Raw genomic sequence first — 14301 nt, forward strand, 5'->3', positions numbered from 1 at the left:
GTGCAGGCTTTCAAATCATACACTCGTTTGAGATAAAAGCTCATGAAAATGTTAGTTTGTCACTTTCACAAGGTTGTAGTAATAACATGTTCAACGATTTAATACATTGACTGGAATCTAGGTTGTGCCTTTAGACTGAGAAAATGTAATAAAAGGATGAATTTTTCACTTTTCCCACTGTCTTCTCAAACCCCGGCCTGGTCTGTTTAGCAAGCGTTCACGTAAGTCCTGCGATGTTGCAACTCTGTGTTTAGAGAAATCGATGATACCTCATGACTATCGTTCATCAAAAAAGTACACTCAAAGAAAGCATTGTTGGCATTTTTTTAATAAACATTTGCCAAATGGGGGAAGAAAAAAAAAATCACATTTTAGTACAAAAGGACAGTTGCTTGTCTCCTTTTTGAACTTGGGTTACATCTCTTTTTGTTTTACATATGATTTTACAATGGCAATTGGCAGAGGGCTTGTGTAATTTAAAGTGAACACAGCCTTCCATCAAGTAGCTATCAGTTTTACTGCATTCACCCAAGTGTTACCAGTCTTTCTGGAACCAATGATCTCTTCACTGTTGGGTAGAGCTTGCAAGTTAAGCATTTCACTGTACTTGTGGATGTGACAATAACACTTGAACCTTTCATCAAAAACAAGCCCAGAGAAGCCTTATCAACTGAGACCTCCTGGTTGCAACATATTCTTAACCCCCAAAAACTACATAACTGGTATTTTTATAATTGTGCAGATATAGCACTTCATTAATTTCATACCTAAATTGTTCTCGCCTTCTTTAGTCAGTAGTGCAAAAAAATATGAATTAGTCTGCTCGGGAGTAATTAAAGAACGGCTAAAGTACATATTTAAAACGCATACCTAGCCTGGTACACTTGAAAAAGGTGCGTTTAATTTAAAAGACAGAAGTAGAATAGATTACCAAAAAAAATACAAAAAATGGTACGAGCAGGAAAAGCCCCCTCCTTCTGCAACATACCCCACATTCCAGATAAATTAGGACTACAATGCTTGACACAGATTTTTTTTTTTTAATTATTACAAATCAGGTGCACATTTCCAGATCCCTCTGGTCAGCCTGAGAGTTTGGGGCTCAGTTTCTTTTGAGTCCTCAAGTCTGGGGTGTTTCCATCATCACACCCTGCCCCGTTCACTATGCCACAGCCAATCAGAAGGGGAGGCCTCGCCCTCGGATGGCTGTTGAGTTCACATTTGTGTTGAAGCCAAGGGGCAAAGATGGGGCCCCAGGCTGGGAAGTGGAGCCCCAGGACTGGCCCGGAGGTGGGATGGGCGGGGGAGGTGTGGCATGGTTGTAGAGCTGGATGGTGGTGGGGTTGACCTGCCCTTCCACAAGCAAGGAGTGGCTTTGATTGTACTCAAAACGGTGGTCTTTGTCCTCGCTGAACACCATGCTACTGCCACCTCTACCTCCCCCTGTGCCTGAAGGGTAGGGCTCCTGGAGTGAGGGGGCCAGGGACCCGGCAGCTGAGGACAAGCCGGGGGTTGGATCGCTGCTGGTGAACACCTCCCTCAGGGCGTGGGGGAGCATGTGGCCCAAGTAGCTGTTGCCAAAACCTGCAGGAGGGAAGGGTGGAGGGGGTGGGCGGCTGTAGTCACCGCCATAGCCCGGTCCTTCTGCGCCGGGGTGTGGTGAGTAAACTTGCTTCGGGAACCTTCCTCCCTCACCTGAGATCAGCATGGGCGGCAGGTGGCCAGTCTTGGGCTCCATCTTCTGCCGGTAGTCCAGGTCCTCGCAGCAGGGAGGGGGCTCTGGAGGTTCAGGAGGTCTCTGGTCAGGGGGTAGGATGGGTCTGGAGGAAACTCCACTCCCCTCAGACACTAAGGGGGAAACGCACAAGACATGATGTTAATTCAATGCAAAGGGATAGTTCTAGTTGGAGTTCTATCCAACATTAAATTAATTGTGTACAGAAATTAGAGCCAGATAAGCCTACTGGATGGTCACAACTGTCACAACTAGCAAAATGTCTATATATGAGTGTAGTTACCTGGTGAGACAGGGATGGGCTCTGGGGGCTGCTTGGGCTCAGGGGGTGGCGGAGGCCGTCCTGCTAGTGGGTTTCTGCCGACTGCCTCGTCCCTGGCCTCTTGCCTCTGTTGGGCCTGGAGGAGCTGGGCCAGCAGCATGGTGACCGCCGTCTGGGTGGCTGACGATGCTTCACCTTCAGGCTTCCCCTGCGAAACCGACGAGGGAGGTGGTGATGGGAGCTTGGGCATGGGGGGCGCTCCACCCAGCAGAGGGGGCTTGGGCGGAGGGGGTGGCTCTGGGGGCTGGTTGGAATCAGAGGGTGCTGGTGGCAGGACCTTGGAGAGCTGCTGCAGTGTTTCAGAATTGACCTTAGCGATCTGGGCTGCGTTGACAGTGCTCTTAGACTGGCCAAGCAGCTTGAGGAGGACCGCCAGCTGTTCCTGGGTCAGCTGGCAGTTGGGACCTTTTGGGTCTACGGGAGACAAAGGAAAACATGATTTACTTAAAAGTAACTATTAATTCACTCCAAGTTGTTGTTAGTGTGTAACTGACAAGGCATGAGGCAAGTATGGTGGGTTGACTTTGCAGTACTAGACTAGAGACAGTCACTCACCCAGTAGGGCCGAGGCAGCCACAGTCGGGGCTTTGAGCCCCCCGGGTGGAGGGAAGCCCTGGGGGGTGTTGCTACGACTGTCGTCTCCCAGCCCCAGCTCCTTACGGGGGGCCTTGGGAGCTGACAGCTCCTCTGGCATTTGCTTCTGTTTCCGCCGCTTCTTACTCCACAACTCATGGCAGTCCTGCCACAGGGGGAGACTGGAAAGGAGCAATGGGAACAAGATCTTCAGTTTCTTTGCAATTTCTCGCATGGAATAGCCTTCATTTCTCAGAACGACAATGTTTCAGAAGAAAGTGCTTTGTTTCTGGCTATTTTGAGCCTGTAATTGAACACACAAATGCTGATGCTCCAGATACTCAACTAGTCTAAAGGCCAATTGTATTGCTTCTTTAAATCAGGACAACAGTTTTCAGCTGTGCTAACAATTACAAAAGGGTTTTCTAATGATCAATTAGCTTTTTAAAATGATAAACATGGATTAGCTAACACAATGTGCCATAGGAACACAGGGGTGATAGTTGCTGTAAATGGGCCTCTGTACGCCTATATAGATATTCCATTTTTTTTAAATCTGCTGTTTCCAGCTACAATATTCATTTACAACATTAACAATGTCTACACTGGATTTCTGATCAATTTGACGTTATTTTAATGGAATTTTTTTTTTGCTTTTCTTTAAAAAACAAGAACATTTCTAAGTGACCCAAAACTTTTGAACGGTAGTGTACAATTCTACAGTGATGGATCACAGACACTGAGGTGTAACAGCTTTTCCCAAACATACTCTGGTGGGGGCATCTTGGTTGGGTCCACGTCTTTGAGGAATTCACTGCTTAGCGCCGCCTCGGCTGCGCAGCGCTTGCTGGGGTCCAGCGACATCATGTGGTCAAACAGGTCCAGGGCTGAGGGTGGAATACTGAGAGAAAGATCAAGTGATTAGTCAAACACTGCCAAAGAATAATGCTATTTATTATTTTCATACGTCAATGACGAACCCATTTACTGAATTCAAACAAGATGATTGACTCACAAAGCATACTCCTCTCTTAGCCGCCGCCGGTACTGTTTCTTTGGTTTCATGGTGTTGAAGTAGGGCAGCTTGATGACATCTGGCCACACGGCGGGGCAGGGGCTGCCACAGATACGACTGGAAGGGAGAGAAGCCATCAGTTTGGGCTAGAGTTCAGTAATGTGCCCCATTTGGGAACACTGTCAAACGAGATAGCTGAAGGCCTTTCAGACAGTTAAAGCTGCAATATGTACATTTTTGGGCGACCTAACAAAATTCACATAGAAATGTGAGTTATAGATCTGTCAATCATTGAAAGCAAATCTAAGAAGTGGTAGATCTGTTCTGTGTGTGCCATTTCTATGCTTCTTGTTTTTTAAGTTTTGTTTTTGCGTCTTTTACTTTCAGATTTGTATACCAGCTTCAAACAGCTGAAAATACAATATTTTTGGTTATGGAACATATATTTCACAGCAGTTTAGATGGTAGAATGATTCTCTACACCAGGGCTCTCCAACCCTGTTCCTGTAGGTTTTCGCTCCAACCCCAGTTGTAACTAACCTGAGTCAGCTTATCAATCAGCTAGTTATTAGAGTCAGGTGCGCTAGATTAGGGTTGGCTTAAAAACCTACTGGACTGTTGCTCTCCAGGAACACGTTATTTTCTTGTTTTGTCACATACTGAAATTCGGCGAACTATTAGAATTTTAGCAACCAGGAAATGACGACAGAGCAATTTCTTAATAGTGAATCTTTAAACGAATACTGAGAATAAGACAATGACAGATGTATAGTACCCGTTTCCTCTGACCACAACGTACCTGATCAGCTCTAACTGGGCAAGCTCCTGGTTGGCTTGGAAAATGGGCTTCTTTGTGAACAGCTCCCCCAGAATGCACCTGGATTTCAGACAAAAACAGAAAGAATACATTATCATCTTTATAGAACCATGACCCATCATCTGTCCTTGGTTCAAGAATCATGAATCTCATAAGCCAGTGAAACACCACACCGAATGTCAACGCAATGTATGTCTCTTACCCGCAGCTCCACACGTCAATGGCAGGTGTGTACCTCTCCTCCCCCAGCAAAAGCTCAGGGGGTCTGTACCACAGGGTGATCACCTTGTTGGTGTACGGGCGGCTATTACAAATGCATCAGTGTCAATAATATCATCCACAACAAAACACAGTTGATACATATATGTTTGATGAAACATATATACAGTAATACATCTGAAAACCCAATAACTATGGGCAGTAATCAACTGTAAGCCATATCGGGACACTTACCTCTCATCAGAGTTATAAAGTCGTGCCAGTCCAAAATCTGCCAGCTTTATTTGACCCCTGGCGGAGAGAACAGAACACGGCTTTAACTTGACCTCCAAACCCTTTCTGTCAGACACTGCCACCGCAGTGGATAGAAACAGGTTCTTTGACGTTGGCTACCCTTTAGCATGGTCCCAGATCTGCTTGTGCTTTGGCGTGACAATGACCATAGGAGTTGACAAGACAGCACCGACAGATATGGGACCCGCAGGCTAGCTATCCTGAGGAGCACTCACTTGTTATTGAGCAGGATGTTGGAGCACTTGATGTCCCTGTGCAGAAAGTTCTTTTTGTGGCAGTAGTCAAGGCCCTCCAGCAGCTGCCTCATGAAGGACTTGATGTGGCTCTCGTTGAAGTGGACCAGGCCTGACTCCAAGAGGCCCATCAGGTCATGGTCCATATACTCAAACACCAGGTAGAATGCACCTGTAGGAGGAGGATGGATCATATAGAAGGGAAACAGATGCATAGATAAACACAATGCAGACACATGGGGCTACGTCCCAAACGCTTTTCCCTATAGTGCACTACATTTGACCAGGTCCTATAGGGCTCTGGTCAAAAGTGGTGCACTATTTAGGGAACGGAGTGCGGACATGCTAATACAGAGGATTTGTCATATGGACCTTTGTCGTTCTTGAAGTCCAGAGCATCCTCCTTGTCAGTGACTATCTCCTTCATGTTGATGATGCTCTTGTGGTTGAGCTGCCGGAGGATCTTGATCTCCCTGATGGCGGTGATAGGGAAGCCCTCCTTCTCGTTGTCCAGACGCACCTTCTTCAAGGCCACCATCTCAGCTACACCGTGGGGATAGAGATAAAGGGCAGAGTATATTATAAAATACATTGTGGCAGACGGCAGGGAGAGGTGAGGGGGGTGGTAATTGAGGAACGATAGCTTGCAGGCTCTACCCACAAGCCTTATATGGACTTCCTGCCCCAACGAGGCAAGACTGAATTGTTAAGCCAGGGAGTGCTTGCGGATTAAGAAGGGAGCAGCCTACACAAAGGGGCAGAGGAGCTGAGACAAGAGGTATGAAGAGTGAGAGAAACGAGAGCAAAATCTGTGTGAATGCCCATTGTGACCTGGGCTGTCGGACTACCCCCCCCCCCCATGTACCAGACCAGATTGGCTGAGAACGCGAGTGTGAGGATTACCCCTGGAAAACGGAACGGCTTGTGGACTGTGAGGTGATGGGTGAATTCCCCCTTCTTTCCCCGTGTACCAAAATCCCTAATAAACTTCCCCTTTGCATTACATTTGGGCTAGTGGTGGTGCCTGTTTTGTTATTGAACTTGGTGATGTGGAAACCCCACACCCTTGATCCTGCTACAACATGTTCACACATAATAGATACATAGGGCATAGAAAGACTTCAATTTTGAGTAGAACGAGTTTTTGCTTTAAAATGTTGATAGTGAAATAATTATTATAATATGAGCTACCAGGAAGATAGGGCGTAGCCTATGATCTACATGAAATGTTGAAGAAAGAAAGCATTAAGTAGTCCTCACCTGTGTCTTTGTCTTTTGCCTTGTACACCTGGCCGTAGGTGCCCTCTCCCGTGATGCCGATAATCTCAAACTTGTCCACGCACCGTTTCCCCCAGTCTATCTCAGTCTCCTTGATCTCCCCAAAACGTGGGCCGCAGATCCTGGGAGACAAACAAACCAACTAGAGATTAGGTCAAGCAGTGGTGGTCAACACCAGGCAGTAGAAACTCAAGGAGCATTAAGAAGCATAGGCCATGGAAGAGGTAGGGTGAGTATAATGGTTCCACAGAGCAGACACGGAAGGCCAAGGGGCCCAGACATACTTGGGCCGGCGGTGAAGCGTGGTGGTCTTCTTCTCGTTTAATGGGCTGTGGGGGGAGGAGGCGCCGCCTCCGGGGAGCTCAGGAGGAAGGGGCAGGTCGGCAAGGAGGTGGCGGGCCTTCTGATGCTCTGCTGGCTTCTTCCCTGAGAGCGAAGGTAAGACCTCCTTCAAGCTGCACAGGGGAAGAAGAGAATGAGAAGTTAGGCTATGGAACAGCACAGAGAGGTGGAGTGATGAAAACGATAATAAAAGGTATTTTCTATTACGTTCCATTTACCTGTCTGCTCCATCTAAGTGCTCGAGGACGTGCAGGGGCAGGAGTAGAGATGTCAGTGTAGAGGCAGTCAGGGCAGCTACTCGCCCCTTCTCTTTGCCCTGTCCAGATGCTGGTGCTTTCCTCTTGTCCCGTTGCTCCGAGGGGTGCCGCTCTCTGTCCATGCTGGGCTGATGGGGCTCTGTGCTCCTCTTGGAGGTTCTGTCTGCAGGGGACTGGGGCTGGCTCAACACAGGGGTCCTGGGACCCTTCTCGGGAGGTGGCGGGGAAGGGGGCCGGCCCATCTTGATGGTGGGGTTGGCCTTGGAGCTGGGCTGGTGGGAGCCTGTAGAGGGTCCCTTGGTGGAATTGGAGGCGTTGCTGGAGCTTTTGGCCCGGGCAGCTGCCTCGGCAGCTTTTGCCTTCTTTTGCTTGCTGAGCTCGGCCGCGAGGCTGCTCTTGAAGGTCAGCGTGCTGGGGGAGAGGCTGGAAGGTCGACTGTGGGAGCAAGAGTGGCGGTGGCGGCTGCGTGAGCGGGAGTGCCTCAAGGAGGAATACGGGCTCCTGCTTCGAGACTTGCCAGATCGCCTGGAGAAAGGAGAGACACAGGTTGTATGATGAACCTTTATCACAGGAGAAAAGTTCTCATTAAAAAGGTGCATAATGTCTACCTAGTGCAAATCTAGCAGACTACTGAAATGGACATTTATATTCAGAGCCATTAAAAGCATCATTACAACCTTAATCACAATCTAGTAAAACAGTTCTACTAATATGTTTCACAAAGCAGAGCTCTCTCAGGCAATCCAGATTCCACCCCGACCTCATTTTACACCAATGTCTGAGTAGCTAGGTTTCCATCCAATTAGCCACAGATTTATGCACATATATATATATTTTTTAATCAGCATGAAAACAATATGCACTTTTTCCCCATAAGAGATGCGTTGCCATCAAATTAACTTGTTGTGGATAAAATGCTGGGCGTGGTGACGTAGATTCTAAGCTAACATATAGAATTGTTTAATGATGGTCATACCAAGGAGAATTTATCTATTTGATTTTGAATTTTAAGACCCCTTTTTATTTTATTTCACCTTTATTTAACTAGTTATTTAGGCCAGTTGAGAAGTTCTCATTTACAACTGCGACCTGGCCAAGATAAAGCAAAGCAGTGCAACAAAAACAACACAGTTACACATGAGATAAGCAAACGTACAGTCAATAACACAATAGAGAAGTCTATGTACAGTGTGTACAAATGTAGTAAGATTAGGGAGGTAAGGCAATAAATAGCCAATAGTGGCGAAATGATTACAATTTTGCATTAACACTAGTGACAGATGTGCAGATGATGATGTGCAAGTAGAGATACTGGGGTGCAAAATAGCAAAAAATAAATAACAATATGGAGATGAGGTATACACACGTGTATATATATATATATGGAGATATACATATATATGGAGATATACATATACACATATATTGTGTTATATACATACATATGCATATATGGAGATAGTTTAATTAGTGAATCTGTTCAATGCGTTTCAATTGGATAATAGCAGTAATGCCAAATTCAGTATTTCATCAAGGGGTGCAGAGTCAATAGCCTTGGTTTCTCAAATGACTGCTTTATATACTTCCATTCATTTGTTGTTGTTGTTACTGGGGACCTTCAGACAATGGATTGAGAGGTGGCCCATGCAAAAAACATCTCCCAATCTTAAAAACAGACGGATTTTGATGGGGATGTTATTAAATTGATTTCCACAGGACTGCGGAAATTGTAGGCTAAGGGTTAATAAAGTGTTTGTAATTCAACAAGAAGCACTTAAAAAAAAATAATAATAATTTAAAAAAAATGTAATGCCAGATTTCTAGAATTTTCAGACTATTTTGGGGAAGTGTATACTGGCTCCTGAGTCTCAAGATGGTCAAACAGTACTATTGCAGTTTAATTGTAAAATATATATATATACATATACACACACGGCACCGGTTAGTTGAGGTAGTATGTACATGTAGGTAGAGTTGATTAAAGTGACTATGCATAGATGACAACAGAGAGTAGCAGTGGTGTGGAGAGGGGGGAGAAGGGCAATGCAAATAGCCCGGGTAGTCATTTGACTAGATGTTCAGGAGTCTTATGGTTTCGGGGTAGAAGCTGTTTAGAAGCCTCTTGGACCTAGACTTGGCACTCCAGTACCACTTGCCATGCGGTAGCAGAGAGAAGTCTATGACTAGGGTGGCTGGAGTCTGACAATTTTTAGGGCCTTCCTCTGACACCGCCTGGTATAGAGGTCCTGGATGGCAGGAAGCTTGGCCCCAGTGATGTACCACTGTTGCGTCATCGGCAAACTTAATGATGGTGTTGGAGTCGTGCCTGCCCGTGCAATCGGGGCGGCAGCGTAGCCTAGTGGTTAGAGCATTGGACTAGTAAACGAAAGGCTGCAAGATCGAATCCCTGAAAAATGAAAGAGAAATGCAAACGACAGCAGCAGAGTCCTGTATGGCAATATATTCAGAAGTTAAATGGGAAGGAAATGCAAACTTTAAAATTGTCACACCCCTAGTATATATATGCCTTAATACATTTTTTAAATAGACTCAGTTTTCATTTGACCCCCAATTTGACATACTTCTATTTACTTCACGTTGGTGCTTATGGGTCCTTTAATATGGAAACATGAACATAAAATATTGCAGTTGTAAATAACTGCTACTGAACTAAAAATTAAGAGCTGAGAAATAAAAAGAATACCTACAGAAAGCTGTCAACAGGATAGCATTGCTTTGCCAGCAATTGGATTTTAAAATATTATACAATCAGAGCATTTTCCCCCCCGGGAAAGGAGCGAGAGGCTCGCTCTACACAGCAGCAGACCCTAGTGAAACAGGTACCTTGACAGGCAGACACTTTCATTACTGGAATCATGAGGATTTTAGCCTCCTAAAAAATGAGAGGTGACCATGTAGAATGTGCAGCTTTCACTGATGCAACCAATTACATGTTTTACTCGCACAGCCAAGTCAAAGGGTGCGACAAAAATGTTTGCAGTCTGGAGCCTTGAGGTGGCATGTGTAGTCCACTGTGTAGCCTTATTTCAAACATTGAAACTTTAGTAAATAAAAACAAAGAAAATGGATGATTCAAAATATTAACTTTGTAACCATTCCCATTTAATCCCCTCAAGCCAGTGTTGCATAACTTTAGTCAACCAAAGCAAAAGATTTTGAAACTCTGGTGTCTCCCAGTGGATGAAGTCAGCACACAACGTGACAAGCAGCAGAAATAATGTATCCGTCAGAATGTATGGAATACATCAAAGTGACTAGCTAGCTAACATTTTTTATCATGTTACAATGCGTATCTAGATACATTGCACTTGTACATTTGGGTACTGATACAATGGCAGGCAGCATTTAAAGCACCTAGCGGCCACATGACTGAGAGTACCAGTCAAGCGCTTACTTGTTGTTGAATTAACTTGGCACATGGAAACGGTGACAGAAACAGCATGCACATTTGGCTTATCAATAATATCAATCACCGTTTCCATGTGCCAAGTTAATTCAACACTTCGTAGGCCAAAGCGTTCTGTTGTCTTAAGCCATCTTGCATTTTGAAAAGGAGATGGCCTCTCTTCCAAACTAAGGCCTTCTGTGTAATCATATTTACATGAGGAAGTATGTGTAACGGTGTGCTGCTAACAGCTTAGCTTCCTCCACTGCACATACTAGACTCGAACCAGTGATGCTCTGCTTCACAACACATGTAACTGGCCTCCTTGACAACGTTCCAGCTAGCTGTGCAGTGATCTTACAGCACGTTAACTCAGCAATCCAAGGGCATAAAACACAATATTGAACATGATCACACAAGAGAAGCTAAACCACGGGTCCAAATCAGTCAGGTAGGTAGTTAGACGATTGACACCTGAAATTATACCAGGCGTGTTATCTTTGACTTTAATACAGGTACAGTACCATCTGATTGACTGCTTACCTTATGACTGGACTTGGGCTGAGTGACTTTCGGTATGGACTTCGTGATCGCCGACGGGTACCGTAGGGACTTGAGACAAGTTCTCCCTGTTCAAATGGACTATGTCGGCCATAGCTTGGAGAACTGCGCCTGTTGAATGGGCTCATTGGAGACCGCTTTCTTTTGTTGCTTGAGTATGAACTGGGCGACTTTGAAATGTTGTAGGCGCCATAGACCTCAGCATCTCGGCTGTAGTATGTCAAACTAGGGGACAGCCTTTTGTTCCCATAACTGGGACTTTTTCTACATATAAACTGCTTATTATAACTACCACTGGGAGACTGGTATCCATAGGAATAAGATGTCCCATGTGGACTTTCTGCCTTGAAACCAGGACTTCTTCTGGAGGCTCCGAGTTCTTCACAGTCATCTCGGTATGATTGTGGTGCATCCCTGTATGCAGTCAGGGCCTCTTTTTCAGACCGTGACTTACTTTTGTGCCGTTTAGACTCCCTTTTATCCAAAGACATGGGCGGCAATGTTGTAGGCGTCTTCTTGCCGTTGCTGTCACTGTTTCTCGCACTATCTCGGTTGTTTTTGGTGGCACTAAGGCTACTTCCGCCACGAGATTTCGAAGAGTCCCTCTCACCGCTCTGGCGTTCCTTTCTTTTCGGTTCCTTCTCTTGTCTATTCCTCTCGGATGAACCACTGGTTTGTTCATCCTTCCTGAGATGCACTATATCCCGGTCTCTTCGAGACCATCTCTCTCGGGATGTCGGTCCGTTGATGTCTGTAAACTCAATTTTGCTAAATCGATCGGCCGAAATCCGAGCATGCGGTTCTGGTTTAGGTGAAGGGCTCCCAGAAAAGCGTTCCGATTGGGAACTCACGTCGTCATATTCCACCAAAGTCCGAGGTTCACCTTCTCTTACGAGAGTGCTTCTCCGTTCACTGCCTGGTTCATCTGGCGTATGCCATGGTTCTTTCTCCCTAGCGTGACTGTGTTTCTTTCTACTAGACGACAGCCTCTTCTCCCGGTGTTTCTCTCGCTGCTGAGTAGCACCGCTTATAGTTCTAACGCTACTGCGCCGCTCCGGTCTGTCACTTCTCTGTGCCGATGGGCTTCTTCCCCGACCCTCGCGAATTACCACCGAGTTAGGCATTTATCAAAAATATGTGATATATACTTTTGGTAACATTGGTTGTCTTCAGTGTTATGTTCCTTGGTACACAAAACATTTGCAACAAATTGGCTAGCTAGCAAACTAGCAAGTTAATATAACCAGCTAGTCAGACGGTTACAAACGAGAATCCATCGCATTCATCATCTCCCAAAAAATCCATAATCTGTTTCCCTCGATTAAATTAATTTCATATGACAAATAAATCAATGATTATAATCCGGGACTGTAAGATTCCAAAGATGTGCCATCTAGCTAGCCAGAGCTAGCTAGCAACTGTAGCTAGCTAGGCAGTGTCTCGTAACTGCATTCCATGTTGAGTATAGCAGGCCCGATATCTCCTGCTCGAAAGGAAATGTTTCTTGGTAGAAAATCGCAGCTCACGTCGGATTTAAAAATATATTCCCAAAGTGCTGAAAATAAGAAATAAAAACATTTCACTTTTTAGTAATGACATTTCTTTACGGTTGCCATAACAATCCAGTTTGGACGAACAAGGAAGTGGCTAGCACGCATCAAACTATGCTAGCTTGCTTTCTCCTTGGAGTTCAAATCAACTCCGGCAGATTCAATAAAACAAAACTATTTTAAAAATCCACGGACAGTTTACGTATTTTAGTGGATAGCCGTATTATCACATATTTATATAAATTCAAATATTACATTTAGAGTTTTATTGGTTATATAATTACATTTTATAACCGATATGCACCGAACATAATTCGTCAACAAGATAACGTTAGATTGCCGGGCCCTCCAGTTTTCAAATTGAAGGGCTGCTGCTACTAGTACGACTACTACTACTTCTTCTTCGATGAGATTTAAGGGTGGTTGGCATCCAATAAATGTTGCATTACCCCACCTACTAGACTGGAGTACAACTCCCTATACTTTGCTTGAAAAAATGAATAAACGAATACCCTACCACCGAACACTACACACACACATATTTTTATAATAATAACAAAACACCCACCCTTCTCTATTATTTAAATCTATTTAGTCCTACCTCAGGCCAACAGACTGAAAGGAGGGGACAGCACCACTTAACACACCCTGTAACTATTCTGACGTAAAGTCTTGCACACCCAAAATACTTCTCTGCAGCTGCCACCACAACCTCAATTGTCTGCGACTTACATTCCATCCCTTAAGTACAGTTGATAACCATTGCTATACATGCAAAACAAATCCAATCAATCTTAATGAAACATATATCACTTGCTGGTTTAACCCTCTGTACTTGTACAGATCTAATACTCACACCACTCCTCTTAAGATCTCTCCCCCTTGACCCATCTTCCTCTACTTTCTTAACTGCCTCAGCATATGACAACTTACGCACTACTCTAACCCTGGAAACCTCAACCTGCCTCTCTCGCACAGGAAATGTCTGATCCCAACCCTATGGGAAGCCCTACAATTAACACATGCCACTACCTTCCCCAATGCTACACATTAATTTGTCTCATGTCCTTCTGCATACTTCTCACACCTAGGAACCTCCCTCTTACACACTGCTGCCACATGCTTGACACCTGTAACAACGGGATGCACCCCTTGGGATGTAGCGTTTAACAGTGCATCCCACCTGCAAAATCGGCAGTGTATCAAATACTTGTTCTCCCCACTGTGTGTGTGTGTGTGTGTGTGTGTGTGTGTGTGTGTGTGTGTGTGTGTGTGTATATATATATATATATATATATATATACAGTGGGGAGAACAAGTATTTGATACACTGCCGATTTTGCAGGTTTTCCTACTTACAAAGCATGTAGAGGTCTGTCATTTTTATCATAGGTACACTTCAACTGTGAGAGACGGAATCTAAAACAAAAATCCAGAAAATCACATTGTATGATTTTTAAGTAATTCATTTGCATTTTATTGCATGACATAAGCATTTGAAACGTCTGAAAAGCAGAACTAATCAAATGGCTACCCAGACTATTTGCATTGCCCCCCACCTCCCCATGCTGCTGCTACTCTCTGTTATTATCTATGAATAGCCACTTTAATAACTCTACCTACATGTACATAATTACCTCAATTACCTCAGCACCGTTGCCCCCTGCACATTGATTCTGTATCGGTACCCCCTGTATAT

At 44.8% G+C, this 14301-nt stretch overlaps 1 protein-coding gene across 1 annotated transcript; it reads right to left on the minus strand.

The window, feature by feature from the left end:
• Nucleotides 1-310: 310 nt before the first annotated feature.
• Nucleotides 311-13257, minus strand: LOC139420494 (cyclin-dependent kinase 13-like). Its single transcript, XM_071170700.1, has 15 exons — nt 12887-13257; nt 11035-12607; nt 7047-7610; nt 6771-6941; nt 6469-6608; nt 5581-5751; nt 5191-5380; nt 4916-4972; nt 4665-4766; nt 4445-4522; nt 3646-3762; nt 3400-3531; nt 2613-2812; nt 2019-2471; nt 311-1848 (listed from the first exon to the last, which is right to left on the minus strand). The coding sequence occupies exons 2-15, from the start codon at nt 12174-12176 to the stop codon at nt 1178-1180; spliced, it is 4188 nt and encodes a 1395-aa protein (XP_071026801.1). The 5' UTR covers nt 12177-12607; nt 12887-13257; the 3' UTR covers nt 311-1177.
• Between the last annotated feature and the right edge of the window lie 1044 nt (nt 13258-14301).

This window comes from Oncorhynchus clarkii, chromosome 11 (genome assembly GCF_045791955.1).
Source record: "Oncorhynchus clarkii lewisi isolate Uvic-CL-2024 chromosome 11, UVic_Ocla_1.0, whole genome shotgun sequence".
Taxonomy (NCBI): domain Eukaryota; kingdom Metazoa; phylum Chordata; class Actinopteri; order Salmoniformes; family Salmonidae; genus Oncorhynchus; species Oncorhynchus clarkii.

What these genes read in the sequence shown, in the direction of transcription:
- LOC139420494 (XM_071170700.1), bottom strand. Translation starts at nt 12,176, where the DNA reads ATGCCTAACTCGGTGGTAATTCGCGAGGGTCGGGGAAGAAGCCCATCG. An exon ending in CACTTAGATGGAGCAGACAG is followed by an intron (nt 6,942 to 7,046) that starts GTAAATGGAACG and finishes TCCCCTGTGCAG; the next exon opens with CTTGAAGGAGGTCTTACCTT. An exon ending in ATTGACGTGTGGAGCTGCGG is followed by an intron (nt 4,523 to 4,664) that starts GTAAGAGACATA and finishes TCTGAAATCCAG; the next exon opens with GTGCATTCTGGGGGAGCTGT.